The sequence below is a fragment of the Cucurbita moschata genome, unplaced genomic scaffold, assembly GCF_002738365.1.
Source record: "Cucurbita moschata cultivar Rifu unplaced genomic scaffold, Cmos_1.0 Cmo_Scf00016, whole genome shotgun sequence".
NCBI classification, from domain to species: domain Eukaryota; kingdom Viridiplantae; phylum Streptophyta; class Magnoliopsida; order Cucurbitales; family Cucurbitaceae; genus Cucurbita; species Cucurbita moschata.
Genome location: NW_019268532.1, coordinates 1650235 through 1677835, shown reverse-complemented (window position 1 = coordinate 1677835; position 27601 = coordinate 1650235). Strand labels below are relative to the sequence as shown.

The window sequence follows — 27601 nt, the reverse complement described above, 5'->3', positions numbered from 1 at the left end:
TCGTATAAATATCTTTAACCTAATTTCTTGTTGGCACACTCTTCGTGTCTGACTTTGATGCCATTTGTGATGGTTCAAGCTCACTGTTAGAATAAATATTGTCTATTTTGATCAATTACGTAGTCTAGCGATTTTAAAATGGGTCAGAAATTTTTTTAAATGTCAATTACATGAAAATATTATTTTATGGTTACAGTAAATCTTATTTTTAAATATTTATTTTATATTTATAAATATAATTTTCATTTATGATAGTCCAGTTGAAAATGTACGAGATTTTCAAACAAGAATAATTTATTCGTTTAAAAACATGTCGGTTTGTGAAAAATAAAAAGTAAAGAAGACTATTTATAAAAGAATATTTTTTTCTTTAAAGTTTTTCAACACACAATAGAACATGTTTTATACCAACAAAATTTTCAAATAAAACTGTCCCATAAAGCTAAATTATTTTCAACTCATGATTTGAAAGAAAGTTTTATTTGTTTTAAAAAAGTGTTTAAAAATAAAATTTATAATTAAATCCGTCCATTATTACTGAAATTTTTAATAACAATAATAAATTGTAACGACACAGATCCACCGCTAACAGATATTGTCCTTTTTGGGCTTTCCCTGTCGGGTTTCCCCTCAAGACTTTAAAACACTGTCTGTTAGGGAAAGATTTCCACACTGTTATAAACTATAGCTTGTTTTCCTCCCCAACCAATATGAGACATCACAATCCACTCCCTTCGAGGCCCAGCGTCCTCGCTGACATTCTTTCATTCCTCCAATCGATGTGGGACCGCTCCAAATCCGCTGTTAGCAAATATTGTCGTATTTAATAAATAGTTGTAAATAATAATAATAATAATAATAATTTTTCATTCAATATAGTCTGTTTATAAACTAAATTTAATATTTAATATTTTATCTATAAATATAAATAATTAAAAAATATATAGCATATAGGGAGAGATGTCACAATCAAATATTATTTCATATTTTCTAACATAAAATATGATTTTGATGTAACCGATAAAGTAAAAATTGCAAAAATTCAACCGTACACATTCTCCCATTTTTTATTCTATTTTTTAGTTCAATGATGATGGAGGAAGACCAAAAATTAATATTTTGAGTTATATATTATTATATTGTACAAAAATAAAATAATTTTGTGACATAAAAATATTATATTTATTAAATTATTTATTTATTTATATGTAATTTTGTATTTTAAAATTTTAATACAAAAAATATATTAATTAAATCTTAATATCAATCTCAAATCCTCTTTAATTAGTTAAAATTGGTCAGGTTAAATGACAGACCTCTGGAAAGGGAGGAAGAAGATATGATAATCATGGTTAATGAATAAACCTCAACTCTGATATCATGTTAGGTTAAATGGACCTATATGAATCAGGATCTCATGTATTTATAGATGTTAACTAGGATTACATGGTCGCTCTTGATCCAGTAACAAACTAGAGAATCAGTAGATTCTGATTGATCCATGATAACAGAGGGTAGATTAGTAGATTCTTCTTGATCCATAAGGATTAGATTATGGCCTTTTTACGTTTAACAATAATGATCATTAAATCTGAACATTATTCGAGTTAGTTTGAGTTGACCTGATACTAAAAGTCGAGAGAACGGAATTATTGATTTCAATCTCATTTTTAATAATTTTCCCATATTACCCTTGCTAATTGTTTTATTTTTGGGCACGCCCCCCACCTACTAACCATTGCCTTGCCAATCAACTAATAATTATTAAATATATTTATGTTGTCATTTTTTCTTTCTGACATAGTCCACTAATATCGTTGTCAAATTCCTCTAATTTATTGCGTAAATTGAATTTTCTAAAAAGAAAACGTGTTATTCACACGATTGTTCGATAGTCATGCTTCAATTATGAAAATTTGACTCGAATAATAATTAAAATTAAATGTCATATTTTAATTTAATAAATATAATTATAAATTAGAAAATTATTTTTAATATTTAAAAATGTATAGATTTAAGGAGTCATTTTGTCATTTTTAATTCATATCTGAATTTAATAATGATTATGATAGCGTAAATCTATTTTTATTTTAAATAATCTAATAAAAAAAAATATAAATTATAAATTTTTATACGTCAAAGACAAGAAAAGACGAGTAATGAAAGAGAATAAATATTATGTTCAAAATATATGAGAGGGGACAGTTGGAAAATGATTGATAGAAAATGATATATTTTCTTTTTTTTATATATATATATATATTTTAATGATGGATAGATAATACTTGGAAATATTATATTTAAAAAAAATATTTTTTCTTATTTATTTTTATATATATATATATTAATGATTGAGAGATAATACTTGAAAATATTATATTTTAAAAAATATATTTTCTTATTTATTTCTATATATATATATTTTAATAATCGATAGATAATGCTTGAAAATACTTGAGGTTGGAACACAGAAATGAAAAAATCTAGGGAAAAATTTAATTTCAGACAATTGAAATAATATTTAAATATAATTGAATAATAAATAATAATAATAATAATAAAAGTAAATTTTAAAGAAAAATAATAAAAAAAAGTTAGCCAAAATAATGCTAAATATTTTCATAAAAATTAATATTTGAGAAATATGGTTCGAGAAATAGTTATTTGGGCCATTTTTTAGACATAGCCCAAACGTCATAAGAGCCCATTAACGGTTAAAAGTCATTTTTGGATAATTTAATTTTATCCAAAAATGGATCATCCAAACCAATTCAATAATTTATACTAAATAATTAATTTTTTCATATACCATTTTATTTATTTTTTTAATATTTTATTTTAACGTTCTCTAAACTTCTTTCAGACACTTTTAAGTTTAGGTTTAAAATTAAAACGATAGGAGAAGTAGCGGGTAAGTGAGAAAAACTATTGAACAGAGTTGTTATGAATGTGTCTATGGGATATGGAAAATTATGGATATCTTTTAGAGTCTAATTGGTTGGAGGATTTAGAGAACGGGAACGAACTTGGACTTACACACCCGTGTCTATCTCGAGATTTAGGATTATTTATCCAAAATTTGTATTTTTTTTTCTTAATTTACCCGTATCTATATAAAGATTTAGTGTCAAGGCATGTCATTCCCTTACTGTTATTTTAGATATTTACTAAAGGTAAATAAGATTCTATCCTATTTTAAGTATTTTAAAATTTATAAATTTATTGTATATAAAAAAAAATTGAAAGATTAAATTTACAAAAGGATGCCGTCTAGGCATGTCTACACACAACTTCCCGCCGTCTCTAGAAGTCACTTTTTGAAAAATAGCCGCAATGACACTATGAATTTACGAAATTACCCCTAAAAACTCGCGGCGGTGAATTAACGAACGAAGGAGGGAAAGAAAAGAAACGGAGGTAAATGATGAATGACCCAGAACTTCCGACTGGTCGAGCTGAAGGAGGAGGATAATGCTATGGCATCCCTGAACGTCACCACAACCTTGCTGTCCCTCCGGCCGGTGGAATTCCCCTCCGGTAGTGCGAATCGTCGATGCTTCATCGGAAATTTCCGTAATCGGAAACCGACGCTCCCGCTCTCGGTCGCTTCAAATTCTTCGGAGCCATTGATATCGAGTCCGCCTGAGAAGCCTGAAATCGAACTGGAATTTCTTGGGGTAACTACGCGTAACGACTTCGTTATTGGTAATTTGAGTTTAGTTCCGTTGATTTTGTTGGATTGTGACTGTTTGATGTTTGTGGTTCTTTGGTGCAAACAGCCGAAGCCGGGAAGCGACGGATCGTTTCCGGTGAACACGGCCAAGGCGATAAGCGGCGAGAAGCTTTTGAGGAATATAATGCTGGATAACAAGATCGAGTTGTACGCCCCTTATGTAAGTTTTAATTTCTGCACGATACGGAGTGTATTATGAATTGTGACTATTGTTGAACCGATTTGTATGTTGCCCTAACACTGCAAAAATTAGCCGTCGCAACAAATAGGATAACACGATGACTGTTCCTTGAAACCTGCAACTAAATTTGAGCTGCTATTACTGAATTCCATATTTAGAACAATGCCTTACTTTGTCTGATCATCATGTCTCTGTAGAACCATGGTATAAACTCTGGTCTTTACAATTCAGCCTTTATTCTCAACAATTTCGATAAAGTTTTCATAGTTTAATCCTGTAAAACCAAAAGACTGGAGTGATCACCTTGAAATATATAGTAAGAGCCCAACTCCGTGAGATATTGTCCTTTTTAGACTTTCACTTTTGGACTTCCCTCAAGATTTTTAAAACTTTCTCTCAAAGTTTTTAAAACGTGTATGCTAGAGAGAGGTTTCCGCACCCTTATAAAGAATGCTTCGTTCTCCTCCCCAACCGATGTGGGATCTCACAATCCACCTCCCTTCGAGGCCTAGCGTCCTCGCTGGCACTTGTTCCCTTCTTCAATCGATGTGGGACCCCCCAATCCACCCCCTTGGAGACTCAACATCCTTACTGGCACACCGCCTTGTGACCACCTCCCTTTCGGGGTTCAGCCTCCTCGCTGGCACATCACCCAGTGTCTAGCTCTAATACCATTTGTAACAACCCAAGCCCACCGCTAGTAGATATTGTTCTCTTTAGGCTTTTCCTTTTAGACTTCCCCTCAAGGTTCTCAAAACGCGTATGCTAGAGAGAGATTTCCACACCCTTATAAAGAATGTTTTGCTGTCCTCCCCAACCGAGATCGATAATACTTTATTGTTTTTGAAATGGTGACTTAACATGGAATTAGAGCAAAATGCCCTTAAGTCTAAATTCATGTAATTTCATTTCCTTCCTATTTAATATTGATAACTACTGGTTGGGCATTGTGCAATTTTTCGATCCGTAAGGTAAGAAAAGTATCAAATAATTAACAAATTGTTAAATTCAACGTAGTTTATCAACTTCCACAATCTCAACGTTGTAATTAGTTGATCATTTACACGTGTGTTTTCTGGCATAACGTGTCACTGAAATACTCCAAATGTTGTTAGGGGAAATTGATGAACTGTGGTGGTGGCGGAAGCTGCGGGACCTGTATTGTCGAGGTAGTTTTGTGGCATTTCCTTGTAGTTAAAGCTCTAGTAATTTTGCTCTGAGACTTGTTTTTTCTGCTACCCAACTGGTGAAGTACATAAAATGACACTGCCTCTAATAAACAGAACAAGAAAAGCAGAACACATGGTGCCAATGTTGTAAATGGTTAGAAATTTGGAGAGTAGAAAGATCACTCCTAGGCTAAAAAACTGGATTTTGTGATGTGGGAAAAGACACGCTAAATAATCTTATTGTTCGAAATAACAGGGTGGCACAATCTTGATGAAAATTTCTTGGTGCCGTTTTTTGGTTTCATCATACACTTCATGAATAGCTAATTTTTTTCCCCCTTACTGCCATCACATGTCTTGTTGAGCATGATTATAGGCACAGGAAAATCTAAAGCAGAGGACATATTTGTGCGGGTTTTTAGGTTAAGAAATATTTTTTTGTCCATCCATTTTAATATAGTTTCTAAACTTTAATATGTAGTGGGTTAGTCTTTATACGTTCAAATTTGTATAAATTAGTCGGCGATCTTTGATAGATAACAAGTTGGTCTATATACTTTAAAAGTTATAACAATCAAAGATTTCGACAAGATGAAGTATCTATTTTTTATCATGCAACCATCTGTTTCTGGTAGTTTATAATCGTATTTGGTCCCTAATCAGTTTATCAATCTATATATGCAAAAAAAGAATCTCACTATATTTGAACAATAGTTTTTGTCATAGAGACTAAATTCTTTCATATTAAACTTCAATGACTAAATTGTTGCACATTTGAAAGTATATAGACTAAATCGTTACCTACAATAGTTCATAGACTAAATTGATGGAGCCAAACATGTCCTTTAACCTTGTTTTTTAATCCAAAGAACTGGATTTCTGATGAAGGTCTCTAATCTTCTTGTGCAGATAATTGATGGGAAAGATCTATTGAATGAGAGAACAAATACTGAACTTCGTTATTTGAAGAAGGTAAGCAAGATAATAATTGAGACATAAATTTCTCCTTCTCAACCTCTGTGGTTTTTGTATTTGAGCAGATACGGATTCAATATCAATACCCCGCAACCCCTAAGGGGTTTACGAGACCATGTGTAAAGTTTTTTTTAAAAACATTTTTGACTCGCCATGGTACTTTCCATGTTATGTTGCCTATTAGCTCTGAATTAGTTCCCAATATAGACTTTTTTCTCTACATCATTGTTTAAAGGTACAATAAGAAAACATATTACCCCCGAAACTGTATGATCTAACTACATCACTGTTTCTTTACTGTTCTAAAGTCTACTGCCTACTTGTTGGGACTTGTTGGGCCAAACAAAATCCTAGTTCACGTAAGCAAGTATAAACGAATTTTTAGGACAATTCAATTAATTAACTTGAACTTTCTGAAATGGTGCCGAGAGCCTGAGTTTTTTATCGTGTTTTCTACAAGTTTATCATTCATAATTTGTTAATATTAATCAGTTGTGATAATTCAGAAACCCGAAAGTTGGAGGCTTGCTTGTCAGACAATTGTTGGCAATAAAGAGAACTCTGGCAAGGTACTTTCAAGAACTCATCATCTTGGTGCCTATTTGCTTCACTGTTCAGATCTTTAGGACAATCCTTCTATCATTGCATCGAATATATAAGATCCATCATAGCCATAAATTTCCTCAACATGATTAGACTGCCTTTTGCTGAAAGGCAAGCTTTCTGGCGCATGACGAGGCCAATTTTAGTATGAAGGGATAAAATTTTAACCTTCAATTTTATATATAATTTTCTAATTTTAACCGGTTTAATTTTTTGTTTTTGAAAATTGTGCTTGTTTCTTTACACTTTTACTATGTTTTTCACCTTTTTTAAAGAAAAGTTTGATATGTTAGTAAAATTTTAAATGAAGAAATAAGTTTTAATGTGTATAATTTTCAAAAACCAAAAACTAGAACCTCGTTTGATAATATCATGTTTTTAGTTTTATACTTTTGAAAACCAATATTTTCTTCCAAGTTTTTCTTCTATAAAAACACCAAGTCAATATTTAAAAAAAAAAAAAAAAGTTTTTAAAAACCATTTCTTTGAATTTTCAAATCTTGGTATGATTTTGCTAAACATTTAAACAGGAAAATTTTAGAAAAATTGTTGAAGTATGAGGAGTTTAGAGATATATGTGTAATCCCTTTCTCCTTTATAAAAGGGACATAGATAATTTACCCTTGTGACAAAAATAGTATTTATAAACTTAATTGTCAAGAACAAAACAAAATAATTATCAAAATTAAAGGGTTATCAAACAAAACTTAGACAATAACTTATAGAATCCAAATATTTGGAATCTCATAGCGACAATTACATTTCTCCTCCTTTTTCGCTTCGTCCTTTCTCCATCGTTACTGCACCCTCATTAATTTAGGTGGACCATTGGTTACAGGTTGTGGTCCAAAGGTTGCCACAATGGAAGAAGTGATTTAGAGTTGCATCTAATGTTGTGGTTTGTGGCAAAGTCGAGGTATAACAAAACTATGGCTCGACACTCAAATATTAGCCCTTCCACACACACTTGACTCTGCTTTACCACCATTATATGTAAGTTGAAATTGTATATTTTGAGAAACTTAGCTGGAAAACAGAGATTCAGTCTTTTATTAGTGTTAATACTGGCGCATGGATTGTTTATTCCCACACTCTTAGCACCTCATTTATGTCATAGGATTGTGAAGGGAAGAAAAAGTTGAAGATTCATGAATCTGGTTTTGGATTAATGCGCAGGTGTGGCCAATTGGCTTACTAATTGATGCTATTTGGATTAAAGTAGCTGCACAATTCACTAGCACCAAGGAATTGGTCAAAAATTAGTTGTTTTTTTTTTTTTTTACTTTATGGAGATAGATTAGAGCATAGAAGAGAGGAAAAGGTGAAGAAAAGGCCAAAAAGAAAAGTCTTTTTATATTGTCATTAAAGTTTACATGTTTACAGATTCTCCTTGCCACCAAATTGGCCCTTTTAAAGGAATGAATAACTTATATACAAGAAAAAGTCACCTTTAGTTTAAATTACTACCTTTGTTTTGCCTTTTTTTTTTCTTTTTAGGTTTAAAAGTTTAAATTGGAGCCTTGTAGAATTTTAATTTCATCTTTTAGACACTTTTTCGTTAGCTTATACGAGGTTAAAGATTTTAATTTCTCTATTTCTATTTCTATGTATGGTTGATCTATACTGATTTAGTTATAAGTTTAGTTCTTGAACTTTTAGATTTATACCTATTTGATTTCTAATAGGTTCCTAGACTTTAGAAATGTCTAATACGTCTTCAACTTTCAATTCTATGTCTCATGAATTCTTGACGTATTCCATTTTTAGAAAAATTAATCGTAACAGTCCAATTCAACCGCTAGCCGATATTGTACCCTAAACTCAGTTATGTATAGCCATTGGCATCATGGTTTTAGAATTTGTCTATTAGAGAGATGTTTGCACACCTTCATAAGAAATGCTTCGTTCCTCGCTCCAACCGATGTGGGATCTCATCTTCACAAGGGATGTGTCTAATTAGTATTTGTTGCCTAATCTCTTTCTTTATGTGGTTTAGCTATGCATTATTAGGCGCCCATGTTCTAAGTTGACAATGCTGCAGAGTGGTGAAAGCTTTAGGGCGGGAAAAGGAGAAAAAGAAAATGATAGCAATGGAGCGGAGCTTGTTGTCTTCTAGGCTCCTCCGAATCAGGTAATAATATCAGTGTTTGAAAATCTCTCTTACTTTTCAAATGGATTGCAATTTTGGATGCCCTCCACCCACCTCTCCCCTTTGGGACCATCCCTATCTATAAATGCAATGTTTTTTTTTACACATTTGGCTCTAGTAATTCAAAAGTTTAGGTTACTTTTAATTACTACTCCCTATACTTTCCGACCCGGTCTGACGTTCTTGAACTTTGGCCATCCTGAATATAACTCGATTAGTGAAGACCACCTTCGATCGGAAGATTAGATATTCGAATTTCTCAAGTTTGAAGTATGTTTTTGAGCTGTGTCTGATGGGTCTCTCAACTTTATGTCTAACCGATCTTGAATCAGTTATAAAATTAAAATTTTTGATCAAAAAATTAGGTGTTCGAATTTCACAAATTTGAAGTAGGTTTTTGAGCTGCGTATGATGGGTCTCTCAACTTTATGTCTAACAGATCTTGAATTAGTTGTAAAATTAAAATTTTCGATCAAAAAATTAGGTGTTCGAATTTCACAAATTTGAAGTAGGTTTTTGAGCTGCGTCTGATGGGTCTCTCGATTTTATGTCAATAGATCTTGAATTAGGTATAAAATTTAAAATTTTCGATCGAAAAATTAGATGTTCAAATTTCACAAATTTGGAGTAGGTTTTTGAGTTGTGTCTGATGGGTCTCTCGATTTTATGTCTAATAGATCTTGAATTAGATATAAAATTAAAATTTCGATCGAAAAGCTAGATGTTCGAATTTCACAAATTTGAAGTAAGTTTTTGAGCTGTATTTGATGGGTTTCTCGACTTTATGTTTAATAGATCTTGAATTAGGTATAAAATTAAAATTTTCGAGATTTGCTAAGATATTTTAAGTTGTATAGATCTACTTTTTATAATTTAAAGACTTAAAAAGACCCCCTTAAGTGAATTTTGGAAAAAAAAACATCGACAAGATAATATTTAAAATTTAATTCTTTTAAATTAAAAATCGAAAAATCAAATGAGAAAAGGGTTAAATTTGTAAGTTGTTTTCTTAGCATATACTTCCAAATTAGAAATAGAAGGGTCAATTGTATAGTCTCTTTAATAGCCTAAATTTGAATTTGACTTTTTGAGTTTTAGTGCTTTAAGGATATAGGGTAGCACGTGAATAATCATTTTAAATTTTTAAAATTTTAAAATTAGATATTCTTTTTATTTATTTATTATTATTATGTTTTTTTCCCTACAAATATTCCCTCATCTTAATCAAATTATACTTTTGAAATAATAATTTACACATAGCACGTTTATTATTAATAATTTACTCTCCCGCCTTAGAGAAGGGGAGCTGAGGACAAAGTGTCTAAAACTTTACTTTAATTGGACTCAAAGTGTCGGTGTCGAGATAGACAATTCAAGAATATGTACAGTGAAGTTAATACTTAAATGGTTGAGACCCGCCAATCAAATTCAAGTTCAAATTACTACGTCATTCAAAACTGAAGCTTATGAGCTCGTGCGCAAGAGAACATCTCAAAATTCTATGAGAAAGAGGTCGAAACTGCAAATGTCTCGTAACAAGCCAAGAATTCGAGCTCCTAGAAGAGGATAGGCATGAGTACTTCATCATCTAAACGTCTACACTCACCCACGACACTCATAGAAATTCAAGAAGTGAAAAATGGTGAGAAAATTCTATACATTTTTAAAATAATTTACATTTAGTTTAGTTTTTAAATTTTTTTATTTTAAAAAATTGATTACATCTTTTAAAATATAATTTAATATTAATTATGAGAAGATGCTAATTATGAATCTCACAAAAAAAAAAAAATTAGAATTTAATTTTTATAATTTTAAATAATATAAATAAATCTCTTATAATATAACAAATTATTAATCATACACATTTTTTCTTCGTTGCGTGTAATCCAATAGTGACAATAAATTAATAAATTATGGTTATATTGTCACCATCCCATTAACTCAAATGATATTTATATGTCTGTTCGGTAAGTGACGAGTTCAAAAAAATCCGCTTCCTTCCCGCTCCTTCTCCCCGCTCCTCTTCCCCGTTGACGCTCCTCTGCCATGTTGCTCCGATGCTAGCTCCGTCGACTATGGCCGTCGCTTCACTCCACCTATATGTACTCGAAGTTATGGCCGACCGGCTGATCGAAGAAGTTTTCGGAATGGAACTCTCTGTCATGCTGTAAGCTTAGTTGCTGTTTTACTCCGTCCGTTCTGGCGCGTGCGTGTGGATTATTTGTGCGGTATGTTGTAGATTCGTGGAAGTTTCGTTTTGATTTATTTTGAGTTCTGCGATATGCGGCATTGTCTTACATTTGCGATTACTTGATTTCAAAGTTTTCCTGTTTTGTGAACTCTGAAGATTTTCTGTGTGCGCGGATGACTCGTAATCGAAATTAATGTCTGTGCATGCGAATTACTATTCGATTAGCATGAATTTTCCAGAAATGAGTAATTAGCTTTGCTGTTTTTGTGTGTGCATTGGTTACTCCCTGCTATTATAGTACTATTGCTCAGAGAAATAAATTCAAGCGATGTTGGTGAGCTCTAATTGGCCGGAATATTGATTCCATTTATGGTATAGGATCCTTGCATTTTTATGGCAGATAATGCAAATGAAATCGCTTACATAGCAGAGCCAATCGGTGAGGTTTAGATAGCAAGGGAAAAAATGGAATTGATTTTTCATTACATTTAGCAAGGGGTTTTCTGGATGCTCTTTGAGACAAGAATGATGTATACAAGTGCAAATTACTTTGGTTTTGTTCAATAGCACATGAACTGATGTAATGTGGTTCTGTATCTACATGCGCATATCTGAGCAAAATTCCTCATTCTTCATTTCTAGTGACTAGCAAAATCATCTATGCCAGTTTAAATGCGTTGGTCTGTGCTTTCATGAGCATTACTTTAATGTTACAACTGCAGGTTGTTGAAGTTATACCCATGCATTTGCTCGTCCACACACAAAAGATCTGTTGAATATGATGAAAGAACTTAAGTTTGCCGTCAGAATCACACGCTCCCAGTCTAATTCCTTGAGTAGACTGGAAGCTACTTCACCCTCGTTACAAGTTTCACTCAGAAAACTGCGCAAACGCGATCATGCCGAAAACTCTGAACGAGCACAACTGGATGGAAGTAATGCTCCTACAACTATCACTATTGGCCTTCGGCGCAAAAGAAGAGCAGTGCTCAAGGATGTTACTAACATGTCCAGTGAGAGCAATAATCTGGGTTGCTTGCATGCTTCTAAAATTCAGGTGCAAATTTTTCATATTTTAAATTTTGAACTGCATCATGATGCTTGAATTTTAAATTCATAAAAGCACCTATATTCCTTTAGGTTTTCTTTCAAACACGTAGCTGAAAAAATGGGGGGAAGTGTGCCTAACTTAGGCCTATCAATTATGAACATAAGTACGGGATTTATTGTTTCTGTGAAAATTTACAGGTACATGAGGTCATACAGATCGAATCACTTGAAGATTCACCCATTAAAAGGACGGCTGAATCACAAGTTACCTTCCCAATGATGAGGCCAGACAAAAAAGAGACAGCACAGAAGAACAAGTTTCAGACTGTCATAGGATGCACAAATGTTGCGTTTCCCAAGTCTTCGGGATTAAAAGACTGCCAAATGAAAGGTTTAAATGCTAATTCATACTTTTTCATCATCATGACGTTTTCATGAAGTCAATGACTTTCAGCTGCTTCGTCATTGACTGAAAGTTAATGAGTTCGAGGAAATTACTTCAGAAGACTTGATACTTCAAGAAGTGCAGCTTAAGTACTTGTTCTTCTTAAAGAACGTTAACTTTTTGAAATTACATTTACTTTAGAAGCTTCATTATTAAGGAGATGTTTGACGTTGATGTCTTAGTTTTTTTTTTTTTAGACTTTTTGATCTTCCAAAATTTTCATTCACTTCTTGAAAGACATTTTTCTTCACCATCAAAAGAAAAAGGATTTACAAAGTTGAATCCATATTATTTATGCAACATTTTGTTTATTATTACTAATATTTGCAGATGAGGCTCGAGTTTGTGATAAACTAAACCATCTCGGTACATCGGATGCTGTTTCAATCTCAGAAGATCCTCAAGCATGCACACTATATGCCCATAACATATATGATATCAATCGTGTAATAGAGGTTTGTGTTGGAATGGTTAAAATTTCATCAAGTTCTCAAAGAGGTTTTTTTTAAGCATTTTTTTCTTCTCTATGCTATGACATATGCTAAATTATTGTGTCTTATTCTTCAGCTTGATCAAAGGCCTTCTACTAATTATATGGAGAAGTTACAGAAATATATCACTCCAATCATGCGAGGGATTCTAATTGATTGGTTAGTTGAGGTTAGTAGTAACTCATATCCTTTGAAAAAACAAATTGAATTTTGTTCATTTTTATGGTTGAAATATATGCATAGTTTCTTGTTTCATAACATATTAGCAACACCACGAAGTTTTATAAGAACGCAATTATGTTAGAGCTCACTTTATCTGAAATTCTAAGTAGGTCGAACTCTATTTCAGGTTTCTGAAGAATATAAACTCGTTTCTGACACACTTTACCTCACCGTGAATCTCATCGATCGATTTCTCTCTCAAAGTTGCATTGAAAGGCATAGATTACAACTCCTTGGCGTCAGTTGCATGTTAATCGCCTCGTAAGTTCTAAATCTCGTGGACTAATTTCATGATATTAAACACAAAAGTGCTTTCACATGAAATATTTTGACTAGCAAGATTTATGCTGAATAAATAGTTTTGAACTCAGTTACTGCTGGTTTGGCTATTAGCCCCAACGGTAAAGAAAAGTGCTTATGATGTGAGATCCCACATCGGTTGGGGAGGAGAACGAAACATTCTTTATAAGGGTGTGGAAACCTCTTCCTAGCAAACGCGTTTTAAAAACCTTGAGGAAAAATCTGAAAGGGAAAACCCAAAGAGGACAATATCTGCTAGCGGTGGGCTTGGGCTGTTACATATGAACTCCTAATATTAAATGATGGTGGAAAAAACTTTAAACTCTCAAGACTTGAAACAAAGTTTTATGTGGTGAAGGCTTGTACCTCTACATGATCTTTTAACACTGGAATCTAATGTTCAATATTAGCAAATCAAATGTTTTGAAGTATTAAAGCCATGCTTTGATTGCTAGTCAATTTTTAATTGTATGTTCTGTTTGCTATTTTTTTCAATATTTTGGGATCTCTCTGGAACATTGTGATTTCATCTTCACACGTATTTGGCTCCAACTTTCTTTCTATCTGCTTGTCCTCTTGCAACTATCCCCCTATTAACTTATCTTTTAATGCAAATTTCTGTTCAAATTTTTCTCTGATGAAATGATTGAAATGATAAAACCATACATCTATGAAATAGTGTGCAACCCGTGATGTGTTTGCTTTCTGGTGCTTGAAGTAAATATGAAGAAGTATGTGCACCATTTGTGGAAGAGTTTTGCTGCATCACGGACAACACCTATACGAGAGGAGAGGTAGGCTCCTGGTCAATTGGCTTCCCTATTTGACATTGATAGCTCACCTGCTTTCCTTTTATAATATGCCAAATTTGTGACAGTTCTTCATATACTTTATATATATCATTAGTGGTTTCCTTGTAAGCCAAATCTTGTCTTGTCCTCCTCATGCTTAGGCCAATTAGACCTGGATACACACGGACACGATTCTTTAGAAAAAGGTTATGGATATGCAATCTTGTTGTCCCATATAGCATGTGACCCCAAAGAGCCCTAAAAGACATGATGCCAATCTTGGAAAAATAGTTAGAGAAATAACATACTTTTCCAGATAGCTTAAGATCCAAAAGGTTTATCGGTTCCAGGGGATAGAGATCCATAATAGATATATCGAAATTAGTGTTCGTCAAATAACATCAAAAGTGGAAAACTCATTGGATTGTTGTGAGTAGAGCGAACAGGGTGTGCGATCTATTACTGAACCGTATTATTGGTAATAACAAAACCATCTCTAAATACTCAAACTTTCATATCGGAAGCAAGTTTTCAAGAAACTGCTCAAGTTTTAGCAAAAGCCGCCCTCTGTTAACCCAAAAAATAAATAATAAATAACCACAATTCCCTGTTTCTAACCAATATTTGATGATCCTTTCGAGGCATGCCCAATGCATATGTGGCATGTAGTTACCTTGTTACATTTTTGCCTCACTTGTGTTCTTGTATTTTCTCTCTCATGTTCTTTGTGTTCATGTAGATCAAGTATGTGTTGTTGACACCTACTCGATTATTTCATGTGACAGGTACTAAAAATGGAGGGTGAAGTACTGAACTTGCTCAACTTTCAGCTCTCTGTTCCCACTACAAAAACATTTCTCAGGTATCTTGCTACCATAAGCTCCTCTCTCTCTCTCTCTCTCTCTCTCTCTCTCTCCCTCTCTGTCAACATTCCATATAATACTGTCGTTCTAATACACACATCTTTGCAGGAGATTTGTGCAGGTAGCACCGGCTTCTTGCAAGGTATTGGGTCGAGAAATATGATAGAACTTAGTTCTGTTTTTGAAATTCTTACCATTTTTGAAAAACGAGAAATATGATGTGAGAATCCCACATTGCTTGGAGAGGAGAACGAGACACCCCTTGTAAGGGTGTGGAAACCATACCCTAGCATTCATATTTTAAAAACCTTGAGAGGAAGTCCGAAAGGGAAAGCCCAAAAAGGACAATACCTGCAGCGGTGGGCTTGGGTTGTTACAAATGGTATCTGAGCCAAACACCGGGCAATATGCCAGTGAGGAGGTTGTTCCCTGAAGAGGGGTAGTCACTAGGCGGTGTGCCAGTAAGGACGCTGGGCCCCGAAGAGGGTGGATTTGGTAGGGGTCCCATATCGATTGTAGAAAGGAACGAGTACCAGCGAGGACGTTGGATCCGAAGGGGGTGGATTGTGAGAATCCCACGTTGGTTGAGAAGAAGAACGAAACACCCTAAGTGTGTGGAAACCTTTTCCTATCAGACGCGTTTTAAAAACCGTGAGGGGAAGTCCGAAAGGGACTTCGTGGCCCAGATGGTGAGAATCTCACATTGGTTGGGGAAGAGAATGAAACATCTTTTATAATAGTGTGGAAACCTTTTCCTAGAAAACGCATTTTAAAAACTGAGGGGAAGCCTGAAAGGAAAAACCTAAATAAAACAATATCTACTAGCAGGGGGCTTGGACCGTTACATACGAACATTATCCAATGACCCTTAAGTTGTTTTCAATCTTGATCTTATCTATTCCAGGCTAACTCACTCCAAAACTGACTCTTTTTTCAGGAACCTCGCGACAGGTTCGAGCATTTGACGAATTATCTAGCAGAATTGACTCTTGGCGAGTACAGCTTTCTGAGGTTTCTGCCATCAGCAGTGGCAGCATCTGTGGTGTTCTTAGCCAAATGGATTCTGAATCAACCAAATAACCCATGGGTCCGTTCTCCTTTACTGTTCTCTTTTGTCACTTATTCTCTCTTTCCCCTTCTTTGGGGTCCCAATGTTACTCACAATGTTCAATAATTCATTCAATTATACCATGTAAGTGTAACATTTTTCATGCAATTTCTTCAACTTGCAGAATCCAAGTCTAGAACAGTATACAAATTACAGTATCTCCCAGCTAAAAGCTCCAGTTCTTGCCTTAGAACATCTAAGATTGAACTCGTCAACTTGCCCTTTCAACGCCATCTTTCACAAGTACAGACAACACAAGGTTAGATCTCCCATCTTTTCCCAATTAAGCTTATAAATACCATTTTTATTTCATACATGTTCTTGAAATCCAAGCCAAATTTTGAAAAATTTTAAAAGAAACTATTTGAATGTTCATAAGCGGGAAATAATAATTAAAAGAAACGATGGATTTATAGAAAAGATTATTGGAAAAGGAACCCAAAAATGATTGTTGGATCTACATCTATTTCATTGTTTATAACATTTTTTTTAAGTATGATTAAATAGGATGCCTAGAAACTAGTGCCTACTGTCTAGAACTTCCCTTCTCATCCCCACCATCATCGGGATTGAGGCCAAAAAAAACATATAGAAGGCAGATTTGTCGGACATTTAAAAAAATATGTATAAAACATCCTTAAAATATTTTTAAATTTTGTACCATGTTGATAAAATATGTTTTAATTTTTAAAATGCGTAATAATACTAAACAAAATCTAAAATATATTTAGATTTTTTTTAATAAAAAGTTGTAGTAGTAAATTATTTTAAAAATAATTTTTCAATTTATGGGTGAAATTCTATCTGTACTCCGGAGATTATTTCATTCTTTAATGTTCATATATTAGCGGTAAGGATATTCTTTTAATTTAAAATTTTTAAAAAAAATTTGAAGGAGAAAAGGAGGGGAAGAAATGGATTTGAAATTGAATTGCAATTCCATATAATTTTATACCCTTACCCAAGAAAAAGAAATGGCAATTGAGAGCAGACCAGACCATACTTTAATTATCACGTGGGGGCTTGTCTTACAAATCTTGTTTGTTGTGACAGTTTGGAAGCGTGGCGACTTTAACCCCCACAATACCAGTTCTCTCAGCTTTCCAAAACCAGACAGACACCTAAATCCAGGGGCATTTCAGACCTTTCCCAAACTAGACACACCTTCAAACCAACCGTGATGAAAAATAAAAAAATAAAAAAAAAAGATAAGAACAGGTAAATTAAATAATTGTGTCTTTTTTGTTTGGCTTATGTGGGTATTATCAGGTAGTGGTGGTTTGTAATTAAAGGAAATGGGTAATTTATAACGGGAAACTGAGGCTTAAATTGTTTGTTTGTTTGTTTGGGGGGACACAACACAGTAAACTGAGTGATGGACAACCAAACATCATATGATTAATTATTATTATCATTAAAAGACAATGAATTTACTCCCTCCATGAATGCCTTGCCTATTTATTGACTTCCCACTCCCTTTTTTGGCCTTTTACTTTTGCCGTGACTTCCACTAATTCATCAATACCATCCTCACTTTATGCTTCACATTCTTGTGCTCTTGTTTCTAGCCTTTAAATATCTATCATTTTCCATCATGATTTTCTTACTTCTAGAGGAAAAAGTCCTTCCCTTTTCGGCCGGTTGTGAGCGAGGAGGGATTCAAACCCCCGACACCGTGGTTCGTAGCCACGTGCTCTAATCCTCCGAGCTACAGGCCCCACTCCGTCTCCACTGGATCTGTTCTCGGGGATACCCTAAAAAAAGAAACTTTTCCACTCCCCAACCATTTGTCATTTCGGATTAAGAAGATGTGAAAGCGCCTCTCTCTCTATAAGAACGGCATCCATGTGGGCAAGTTTCTCCATTTATATCTATATTCATTTCAAAGTGAGGTAAGGTCTAACAAAGAAAAAATATATTTTCACTCGATCATGTAGAATTGTTTAGATTAAATGAACTTAGAACAATAGTTTTAAGTCAAAATATTAAAAATATAGTCATAATAATTATTTTCTACAAGTGGGGTCGATGATAAATGTCCTGAATGGACAGTTGGAAATGTTCGGGACAGAACGATTTTAGTCATTCCAGAATCACTTCCTAACACAATCTAAGACTAGGTGCTTCCACGGCGGTATAGGTAGAAGAAGCTGGAGGAGAGGGAAGAAAGAAAGGACTGCAAGAACTTTGCAATAAACTTGCAGAGTAGTAGGAGTTAAGATATCCAACATCATCACAAAAATTACAGGACCCAAAATAAGATGGTTAGAAAGGTGGGGTGAGACCAAAATCACATAATTCCCATTCTAATCTACAATAAGTAAACATGTTCCTCCTCCCTCTGGTGTTGTTTTTCCCATCCCCATTGCAAAAGACAAGCCAAAATGGAAACAGAAGCTAAGAAAACACACATGGGGGTGGTGGATTGGTATTTTTCATGTTTTTATCAATGGAACAGACTCATTAGCAGGCTATTGAAGATGCTAAAGGAGTTACCAGCACAGCGGTTTTCCCAGCCATTGGTTGGACGTTGCTCGCTGCGTTCTCGAGTTGCTCCCATACCTGCTTCCGTTTGTTTGCTGCTGATGTTTCCTTTGCTTCTTGCTCCTTGAAGTGTGCGTGGCAGGATACGAAGAGGTCGTCGTCCATCTCCATGAATATCTTTCTAACGTTGTGGGTTAGGTTCACTACTGCTTGGTTCCAATGGCTCTGTGCATTCCTCTCTAAGGCGGGTAGTACGATGGGCAATATCACGTGTCGGTTGTGCGCGATCAAGTTCACAATGTGGTCGTTGTTCCACAAGAAAAGGGATCTTTCAGCTACCTGAAAAGGACAGCAAGTTGATGATCTAACATTATCAGTAACAATGATGTTGAAAGAAGACTAAACTTTAAGGCGAAAGATGAACCCACTGAATGAGACAGCTAAACCAAACTCAACCAAATCAAACCAAAATGTTTATGTGAAGTTCAAGCCCACCGCTAGCAGATATTATCCGTTTTGGTCCTTTACGTGTCACAGTTTTAAAACATGTCTACTAGGGAGAGGTTTCCACACTCTCATAAGGAATGTTCCATTCCCCACTCTAACCGAGGTGGGATCTCACAATCCATCCCCCTTGGGGGTTAGCGTCCTCGCTGGCACACCACTCAGTTTCTGGCTTTGATACCACTGTAACAGTCCAAACCCACGCTAGCAGATATTGGACCGTTACGTATCACCCTCACGTTTTCAAAACACGTTTGTTAAGGAGAAGTTTCCACGCCTTTACAAGGAATGTTTCGTTCCCCTCTCCAACCGAGGTTGAATCTCACAATAACGTAGTGATATGTGATAATGCCAATGGAAAGCGATCGAACTTTTGCGACATATCCCGGATTATAGATATGGTTAGGGAGATTACTACCTGAAAGTGGCAACTGTTGATGCAGCATCCTACTCGCCAGAACAAAGGAACCATAACTTTCTGAAATTCCACCATATTAACAGCTTCCAAAATCTCCTCTAACTCACCCAGAAACATCACCTCTTTCTGACTGTTCGTTATAGGCCAGTATTTCAACAGTCCTTTAACCACGACGCTAGCTAGCTTCGGTTCCTTCTCGACAAACTGCGTAATGCAGTACGAAAGTTGTTGAAAGTAGGCACCTACAGATTTCGGTTTATGCAGAGGAATCAAAACCCTCCATAAGAAGATCTTGTGTTCCTCTTTAAGAGGTAAAGCAAACCCGCTGATTATACTACCGAATATCTCCAGCAACTCAGCAATGCCATTGTGTCGTTCGGTCTCGGATACGAACCGATAAATTATATTGTTGATAGACTTCCGAATGAACGGCCGATGAACCATGAACTTCCCATATACCCTATGCAGAATCGTTTTCAAACATTCCCTTTCTCTAGGATCCTCCGAATCAAACAACTCCAAAAGTTTCAAGATAAACGAATGGTCCATATACTTCTTAGCAACCTTAGCATCAACACATGAAGAATGTATAAACTTAAGCAGCAAATCATAGACAAGCTGCAAATGAGGCCAAGCAGGATCAAACGTGGGCTCATCGTCGTCATTTTCACCACCACCACCAATCGTATTAGCCCGATAATTCGGTGGAAAAACTCTAAACAAATTAACAGCACACATTTTACATAACGCGTGAATCGCAGGCTCGTTGAATTTCAAAGTCCCAGCTCCAACAAAATCCACTAATTCAATCAACGTTTGTCTTTTAACACCTTTTTCAATGGAATTCTTACTGGGATCCGTAAAATCGAAGGTAACACAACAAAGGCTCAGTTTACTCACAAAGAGATTCGTTTTCTCAGACGAAGGCACATCTTTGAAAGGCACCAAAGGCTCGATTCCAGCCACAAGACTCGCAGGGAACACAGCGGAAGAAGTTTTCTTAGTAGCATTGGACCGGCCAGAGGCAGAAGCTCCACCGTTCGATCTAGAGAACCCAGTGCCAGAAGCGGATGTAGAACTACTTCTCGGACTTGAACGTTGCGACGAAGACCGAGGCGTCCTCGGTGTATCGGACGAGTCTGACGATTTCCGAGGAAGCTTACTGAGGATCTGCTTCAGCATTGTGAAGAAACGATTCGAGAGAAAATGTGGAAAGATCAAAGCCAGAAGTGAAATTTAATCATCAGCCATGATTTTAAGCGAATCGAAAGCAAATTCAAGACGAACAACGTAGAGATTGCAGAGAACATTGACGAAATGTCAGATCCACACGAATCCTGTCAAGCCAAGTTCTCCCAAGGAAGAACATGGGAGGATGATAAGTTGAAATCGACGTTCAGGAAGGCAACAAACACACAACAGAGACATTACAGAGCAGAAAACAAAAGCATAAACAGAAGAACTAGAAGAAGAAGAAGAAGAAGAAGAAGATTTAGGGTTTGATGAACGCAGAAAAAGCAAATCAAAGAGCGATGATTGAAGAATCAAGAACAGTTGCAAGAGTTGGATGAAGAGAGAGAGAGAGAGAGAGAGAGGGAATTGAGGGAGAATAACAATGAAGAGAGGAAGGTCTATAATGGCGGAGAAGGAAGAAGAAAAGAAGGGAGCTCCTCTGGTTTTCAGACACACAAAATTAGCTAATCTCTTCTATCTCCATCAAAATAATGGAGCATTCACCTCTCTCTGCTTTTCATTTTTCTCCCCTTTTTTATTTATTTTATTTATTTATTTATTGCTTTATGGGTATGGGAGTCATAAATTGCAAAATATCCATTTTTTAAATTAAAAAAAAAAACATTAATTTTTCATTACTATTATTATTTTGTCACCAATTAATATATAAATTTTCATTACATTTTTTAGCCCTAATTTAATTAAAATATTATATTATTAATTATAAGATTAAAAAATGTTTTTATAAATTTACTATGAATTTATGAAATAAAAATAAAAATAAAATACTTTTCTAGTTATTTTTTAATATTTATAATTAAATTAGATCTTATGAAAATCTGTAGACGTAAAAGTAAATACATCAAAATAGATATTTAAAAAAATAAAAAAATAATCTACTCTACTAACTCAATTAATTTAAAATTCTCATTTTTTATATACATATTTTAAATTTGTTTATTAATTTTAAATAAATTACGAAAATTATAATTTAAATGTTTTAAGGTTTGGTAAATAAAAATAAAACTTAATTATGACGATTTCATAACAGAACTGAGATTTTAAGTGAAATTCTTATATTCAAATTTATTGCAATTGGTACATTATTTTCAAGTTTTTTTTTAATCCACGGTCTAAAACGACGCCGTATTATTGATGGGCCGAATTTTATCGTAAAGGGCCCAAACTTCGGCCTTATACCAAGCCCACATACGAATTGGGCTGGCTAGTAAATGGGTCCAAGTAGACCCATTGGGCTAGTATATATATGTATATGTATATATATATATATATATATGTATATGTATGTTATATAATAACTAAAATTTTGGGTTGGTTGGAACGGGTGACCCGTCCAACCTAAATAAAATTATCAACTCAATCTTCTATTTTTGAGTCGGATCGAGTTGGAAAAGAGTATTACTTATCAACCATACACATACGTTAAAATATATGAATAATGTACTATTTTTAGTTATTTAAGATATTTTTTCAGTAAGCTTTCAATTAAACATGTATTTTATAAATACAACAAATGTGACGTATGAAAATTAAAAACTGAAATTATCGTTCATTATTGGACAATTAAAAACTTTATAATAACTTTTTAAACCATTACTTTTATAATTATTTGTTTAACTTTGAAAGGTATATGTAAATATTAATTTAAAAATATAGATTCAACTAAGACATATATTTTATTAATTAAGATATTAGAAACTTAATTAATAAAAAAATTAAAGTTTAATATAATTTTAAAAATTAAATTTATTATGATTTTCATACATAATATAAAGGTTTTTTATCTTTTAAAATTTTACAAATAATTTATAATTTTACTTTTCTTTTTTTTTTTCTGATTCCGAAATAAATAAATAAATAATGATTTATAAATTAAAAAAGAAAAAGAAGTAAAAGATTCTCAGGCGAAGGTAAGCACAAGCAATGGAGGTCTAAAGCTGACTCTATCCTTCCCTCCCCAATAAAGCAATTTCACCGATTCACTTCAATTCTTCAAACGCCGTCGTTTCTGTACTCCTCGGAATCCTCTCTACCCTCCGTTCCGCCCGCTTCCGTCGGCGCTGACTCAGTCCGGTGAGGTCTCCGTCTCAGGTCGGAGTTAGCCTTTTCTTTTCCTTATTGTTCAAATTCACGAAATGCTTTGTGTTTTTGTATCTTTGAATGTAGAGGTTGGTTGGAAATGGCTTCTTGTCTTCACCGTCTAGGTCTAGGGTTTGAATTGATGATTATTTTGGGCGGTCGGTGGTCTTCGGCTGGTCATTTTAATTTGTATGAAGTCAGTCAACGTTGTGGAGTTAGGGATTTTGATCTGTGTACTTTGGGATAATCAATTTGTAGTTTGGTTCTACGTGGATTTTGCTTTTGTATTTTGTTCGAAACAATGGTTGGAGTTGTGCACTTAGTCTTTGTTTATTTGGTTCATTTGATTCATTTGATTCTGAGGAACTGATGGAAATTTTGAGAGTTCGGTGTTCGTTTGTTTAACCATATTTCTTTCTTCTGATATTTTGTGTTAGACCTTTAGTTTGTTATTATTATTTATTGTTAAACAAAAGCTGTAGAGATCTTTCATCAACGACGCAAGTAATGCAACTATTTAGAAATGTCATATTGCTTGGAAGAGAGGTCTCCTTCATCTCTGTTTTGTGATTTCTTTCCTTTGTTTCTTCTTCTGCTCTTGCTCTCTTTGTGTCGTGGTGGTCGTGGCTTGGAGGAGCTTATATCTGTGAAAAACCATAGCTATCCGTGCTCGATATCGTCGGGTGAAACTGTTATTTACTTTCTTATCACATGTAAATCTTTATTTGACTTTCCATTTGTTGTTGGCCTCTTAACCTTAATTTGGAAGTTTAGATACTAGTTGTGTATGGTGTGTCTGAGGAATTTAGTTACTAGTTGATTGAATTCAAGATCTTTCATCAGTATGATAGTTCATGTTTGTTTGAGAACTATGGCTAAACTCCTGGTGGTTATTTACTTCTTTAATATAATTATTCGTGTTTTTTCAGATCGAAAGCTTTGTGAATTGACAGAATTGTATCAAGGGGCTGCAGCAACATCAGTTTAAGTTATCTGTAAGTGATATACTTACCTATGAGATTTTTTTTTTTTTGGTCTAATTTTACATGTCTCTACTGCATGTGTTCAACAACGGTTAGTGAAATGTTTTGTTCATTAGTTTCTGAAATTTTACTTTTCTATTTGAATCAGTTAAAGAATGCTATATTGTTATATTTGATCTAATTAGCCAGATTGAAGCTTTTCTTAATAAAAAATGAAAAAAGGATACGGGAGATTGTAGTAAGTTATAAACTATAAAATGTCTTGTTCCATTTCTTTGTTGTTTTGCCCCTTGGAAGGTCAAATAATGTTTGAGCCAAATTAAGCAACCTTATCATTTTTGGCAAAAAATGTCATGCTTGAGAAAAAAGTCAACGTTTTGTGGTGGTTGCCAAATTGGGTTTCTGATTACGCATTGACCGATATATCAAATTGGTGTTAAATCTTGAGCAGTTGATAATCAGAAGTGACCTGTAGTGGGCCAAACACGGCAGCCTTGTTCTAGAGTTCTATGCTTTCGTTGTCCTTTATTGTGTTATTGGACTTAGATGGATGTTCCCTCGGTGGAACTAAATTGTGAAAGCGAAGAAGACTCTTACCCTTTATTAATGGCCCAGCCAGAAAATATCAGCAGCAGTGAGCATATCATTAACATAACTGGTACTGGTGATTCTGCTCCCTCTAGTTTGCCCCATGGTAGGAATTCAAATGGCTTAAATTCATCACAGCCTGAAGATAGACCTTCAAGTAGTGCACGAGTTCCTTCGTCTCAACCTTCAATTTCTACTACTGGATCAAATTCTAGAAATTCTTCATTCATAAGAAGAGGAGATTCGCGACGTCGTAGAAGTCCATTAAATTCTGGCTTATGGATATCTATTGAATTACTACTCACTATGAGCCAGATTATTGCAGCTATTATAGTATTATCATTGTCAAAGAATGAAAAACCTCGTGCACCTTTGTTTGCATGGATTGTGGGATATGCATCTGGGTGTGGTGCGACAGTTCCTCTTCTCTATTGGCGTTATCGACACCGTAATCAGGCTTCAGAACAAGATTCTCTTCAACCTAGTCAGAATTCTAATCGCATTAATGTTCCTGCTGGGCCATTCTCTGTTTCAGTTTCTAGGGCATCAGAAGGCGAAGAACTTCATCATCCTGCCCCATCCCCCAGAGGCAGTGTAGGGTCAGGATTACTGACAGCAAGGTATTGGTTTTTTAATGCTTGTACCAGTATAAAATTGAATAATTGGACTTGATTGGTAGATAAATTAATTTCTGCTATCTTGTGGCATTACTTTTAGATGTATCAGTATTTGGTTTTTCAGTTCACAAGATTAGTTCATTGATTTATGCTTTCTGATAGCTATTTCTACGCTTATTGATTTTGAAATCATGAAAGCTGAGTTGGGAGGGAGAATCTATTCGCACACCTTTTATCTTCTTTTTCATTCCCATACTTAAATTTTCGAACTATGCAAGAGATCCTAATTCCCTACATTTTTACATCTTATTGAAGCTGTTCAACTTACCTCATAAGGGCATGTCAATCTCAGTTGGCAGGTTGCCATTTTCACTGGATCACAGATTCATTATCACGCGTTTATTTTATTCCGTTCTCTTGGACTTAGTGACTATATTTATGCCATATTGCCATGACCTTGACCTAGATTGATTAAATATCAAATGTCTATGATAATGACGGCCAAGGGTGTGGCAGTCTCTTGCTTGCCATAGCTGCTCAATTCCTTGTTTCTTTATCTTTTCATGAGGCATTTTTTCCCTTCTTTTTTCCAGAAGTTGAGCAATAATTGCCCTTACAGTTGGGACTTGTGGTAATTTTGACTGCAGGGTAAAAGTTTTGGTTGAATATTTCAAGATGGGTCTGGATTGCTTCTTTGCTATTTGGTTTGTAGTTGGTAACGTTTGGATCTTTGGAGGGCATTCATCAGCCTCTGAGGCTCCTAATTTGTACAGGTCCGTGTTCTTACACCATATGTATATGTAGACAATGCACACGATTGTTTCTAGAATGGATTTATTAATTTCTTCCTCTTTACTTGCAGGCTATGTATAGTGTTTCTTACCTTTAGCTGTATTGGTTATGCCATGCCCTTCATTCTATGTGTAACCATCTGCTGCTGCCTACCTTGTATAATTTCCATCCTTGGCTTTAGAGAGGACATGACACAGACCCGAGGAGCCACAACAGAATCTATTAATGCATTGCCAACTTATAAGTTTAAGCTGAAGAAAAGTAGAAGTGGAGATGATAGAGAAAACAACTCCGGGGCCGGTGAAGGAGGAGGAGGGGTTGTGGCTGCTGGAACTGAAAAGGAGCGAGTGATTTCAGGAGAAGATGCTGTAAGTACCATACATACAACCTGTTTTGTTAGTAATTGTTTCTTTTCTCTCTTTTTCTCTATTTGTTATCTGTTATAAATTTTTTCCCCTCCGAAACATATCTTTCTCGCCCTAACTGTTTTGCCTTACATTTCTTCCTCTAAAAGTTTTCCCTCTCTAAGATGTCGAACTTTCTAAAAAAACGGAAAACAAAAAAGGGTTACTCAGCATATTTTGCTTTTTTGTTTTCCAAAAACGTTACGAAAAAGAACGGACCTTAATGATTGGGTTGTTGTTCTCATCGTTTCTCTCGTCTGTCTGCAAGCGTTAAAATGTAATCTCGGTTTGTTTTGTTCATAGAGTGTGTTTAGAATTATTTCTTGGACCAATGATTTTACGTGAAACACATTTGTTATAAGCACTTTTGACTAACTACACAAAAGTCTCATTCCTTGAGTTAAATTACTCTATCTGCATGGGTTTAATCTGCTACAAGTGAAATCTCACTTTATGCAACTCATGAAATGGATTACTAGTTGATATGGAAATTATATGACGAAAGTTCGTCGTCTTTTCCATTTCATGATGGTTCCCTCGAGTGTTTTGATGAGAGCCTAGTTCTGATGCATTCACTAGATATGAAAATTAAGCTAATGCTAATTGTTTTAAAAATTATGCGCAGGTCTGTTGCATCTGCTTGGCGAAATATGCCAACAATGATGAACTGAGAGAGTTGCCATGTTCTCACTTTTTCCACAAGGAATGTGTAGATAAATGGTTGAAGATCAACGCCCTGTGCCCGCTTTGCAAAAACGAGGTCGGTGAGAGTATCGTTGGCTCTCTTGAGGGGACAAATAGACAACAACAGGGTGATTAGAGAGGGCAGCAGCTTGACTACAGTGCCATGTTTTACGCGCAAGTTCTCTGGATGGATGGGTTCTGCAAGAATCTGAAAGTTAGACTGATACAAGTGTAGTATGTTCAAGCTCATCCTTTCTTCAGCTGTTTACAGGTTCGTTCCTTCGACAGGCTACTCTTGTAGTAAATCCGACCACTGTCAATATATAGGCGGTTATATAGTGCACGTCGGACGTTCTGAGTGAGTCGTGATCGTTGTGAGATTGCTCGTTTCTGTAGGAACTGAAAATTGCAGATGTTGCAAGGTTTATACTTGTATAATCACACACTCCATGCTCTTGTATTGGCCCCTCTTCAATTTTGTGGCATAATTGCTATGATAATGAATAATTAGTAGAGCATA

At 34.7% G+C, this 27601-nt stretch overlaps 4 protein-coding genes across 8 annotated transcripts; 3 read left to right on the top strand and 1 right to left on the bottom strand.

Annotated features, from left to right (window-relative positions):
* The first annotated feature begins 3398 nt into the window (after positions 1-3398).
* Positions 3399-8913, top strand: LOC111454210 (photosynthetic NDH subunit of subcomplex B 3, chloroplastic). 3 transcript variants are annotated; one of them, XM_023095595.1, is made up of 7 exons: positions 3399-3677; positions 3780-3893; positions 5030-5083; positions 5993-6055; positions 6565-6627; positions 7500-7577; positions 8701-8913. In XM_023095595.1, the coding sequence occupies exons 1-6, from the start codon at positions 3429-3431 to the stop codon at positions 7533-7535; spliced, it is 579 nt and encodes a 192-aa protein (XP_022951363.1). In that variant the 5' UTR covers positions 3399-3428; the 3' UTR covers positions 7536-7577; positions 8701-8913. The 3 variants fall into 3 exon arrangements, with proteins under 3 accessions (XP_022951363.1, XP_022951362.1, XP_022951361.1); XM_023095594.1 differs by having other exon boundaries at positions 8656-8913; XM_023095593.1 differs by lacking the exon at positions 8701-8913 and having other exon boundaries at positions 3400-3677; positions 7500-7830.
* LOC111454209 (cyclin-A2-1-like) lies at positions 8710-17720 on the top strand. 2 transcript variants are annotated; one of them, XM_023095592.1, is made up of 12 exons: positions 8710-8792; positions 11727-12061; positions 12253-12445; positions 12830-12954; positions 13067-13159; positions 13340-13473; positions 14231-14306; positions 15089-15165; positions 15275-15308; positions 16104-16253; positions 16399-16533; positions 17328-17720. In XM_023095592.1, the coding sequence occupies exons 2-12, from the start codon at positions 11783-11785 to the stop codon at positions 17397-17399; spliced, it is 1368 nt and encodes a 455-aa protein (XP_022951360.1). In that variant the 5' UTR covers positions 8710-8792; positions 11727-11782; the 3' UTR covers positions 17400-17720. The 2 variants fall into 2 exon arrangements, with proteins under 2 accessions (XP_022951360.1, XP_022951359.1); XM_023095591.1 differs by lacking the exon at positions 8710-8792 and adding an exon at positions 10786-11041.
* Positions 17721-18438: 718 nt separating this feature from the next.
* On the bottom strand, positions 18439-21432 carry LOC111454208 (serine/threonine protein phosphatase 2A 57 kDa regulatory subunit B' kappa isoform-like). Its single transcript, XM_023095590.1, has 2 exons — positions 19681-21432; positions 18439-19097 (listed from the first exon to the last, which is right to left on the bottom strand). The coding sequence occupies exons 1-2, from the start codon at positions 20860-20862 to the stop codon at positions 18738-18740; spliced, it is 1542 nt and encodes a 513-aa protein (XP_022951358.1). The 5' UTR covers positions 20863-21432; the 3' UTR covers positions 18439-18737.
* A 1397-nt stretch (positions 21433-22829) lies between these two features.
* LOC111454136 (E3 ubiquitin-protein ligase At1g63170) lies at positions 22830-27599 on the top strand. 2 transcript variants are annotated; one of them, XM_023095468.1, is made up of 6 exons: positions 22830-23007; positions 23943-24008; positions 24448-25204; positions 25849-25974; positions 26064-26361; positions 27023-27599. In XM_023095468.1, exons 3-6 carry the CDS (start codon positions 24543-24545, stop codon positions 27215-27217), a joined length of 1281 nt encoding a protein of 426 aa, XP_022951236.1. In that variant the 5' UTR covers positions 22830-23007; positions 23943-24008; positions 24448-24542; the 3' UTR covers positions 27218-27599. The 2 variants fall into 2 exon arrangements, with proteins under 2 accessions (XP_022951236.1, XP_022951237.1); XM_023095469.1 differs by having other exon boundaries at positions 22830-23025; positions 27023-27217.
* The last annotated feature ends 2 nt before the right edge of the window (positions 27600-27601 follow it).

Excerpts from the sequence above, each read along its gene's own strand:
- LOC111454210 (XM_023095595.1), top strand. The coding sequence starts at position 3,429 with ATGACCCAGAACTTCCGACTGGTCGAGCTGAAGGAGGAGGATAATGCT. Across the intron at positions 3,678-3,779 it reads TCGAACTGGAATTTCTTGGG|CCGAAGCCGGGAAGCGACGG; the intron begins GTAACTACGCGT and ends TGGTGCAAACAG. Across the intron at positions 6,628-7,499 it reads ATAAAGAGAACTCTGGCAAG|GTTGTGGTCCAAAGGTTGCC; the intron begins GTACTTTCAAGA and ends CATTGGTTACAG.
- LOC111454209 (XM_023095592.1), top strand. The coding sequence starts at position 11,783 with ATGATGAAAGAACTTAAGTTTGCCGTCAGAATCACACGCTCCCAGTCT. Across the intron at positions 15,309-16,103 it reads TAGCACCGGCTTCTTGCAAG|GAACCTCGCGACAGGTTCGA; the intron begins GTATTGGGTCGA and ends CTCTTTTTTCAG. Across the intron at positions 16,534-17,327 it reads ACAAGTACAGACAACACAAG|TTTGGAAGCGTGGCGACTTT; the intron begins GTTAGATCTCCC and ends TTGTTGTGACAG.
- LOC111454208 (XM_023095590.1), bottom strand. The coding sequence starts at position 20,862 with ATGCTGAAGCAGATCCTCAGTAAGCTTCCTCGGAAATCGTCAGACTCG. Across the intron at positions 19,098-19,680 it reads TCAACAGTTGCCACTTTCAG|GTAGCTGAAAGATCCCTTTT; the intron begins GTAGTAATCTCC and ends TGTCCTTTTCAG.
- LOC111454136 (XM_023095468.1), top strand. The coding sequence starts at position 24,543 with ATGGATGTTCCCTCGGTGGAACTAAATTGTGAAAGCGAAGAAGACTCT. Across the intron at positions 25,205-25,848 it reads TCAGGATTACTGACAGCAAG|GGTAAAAGTTTTGGTTGAAT; the intron begins GTATTGGTTTTT and ends TTTTGACTGCAG. Across the intron at positions 25,975-26,063 it reads GAGGCTCCTAATTTGTACAG|GCTATGTATAGTGTTTCTTA; the intron begins GTCCGTGTTCTT and ends CTTTACTTGCAG.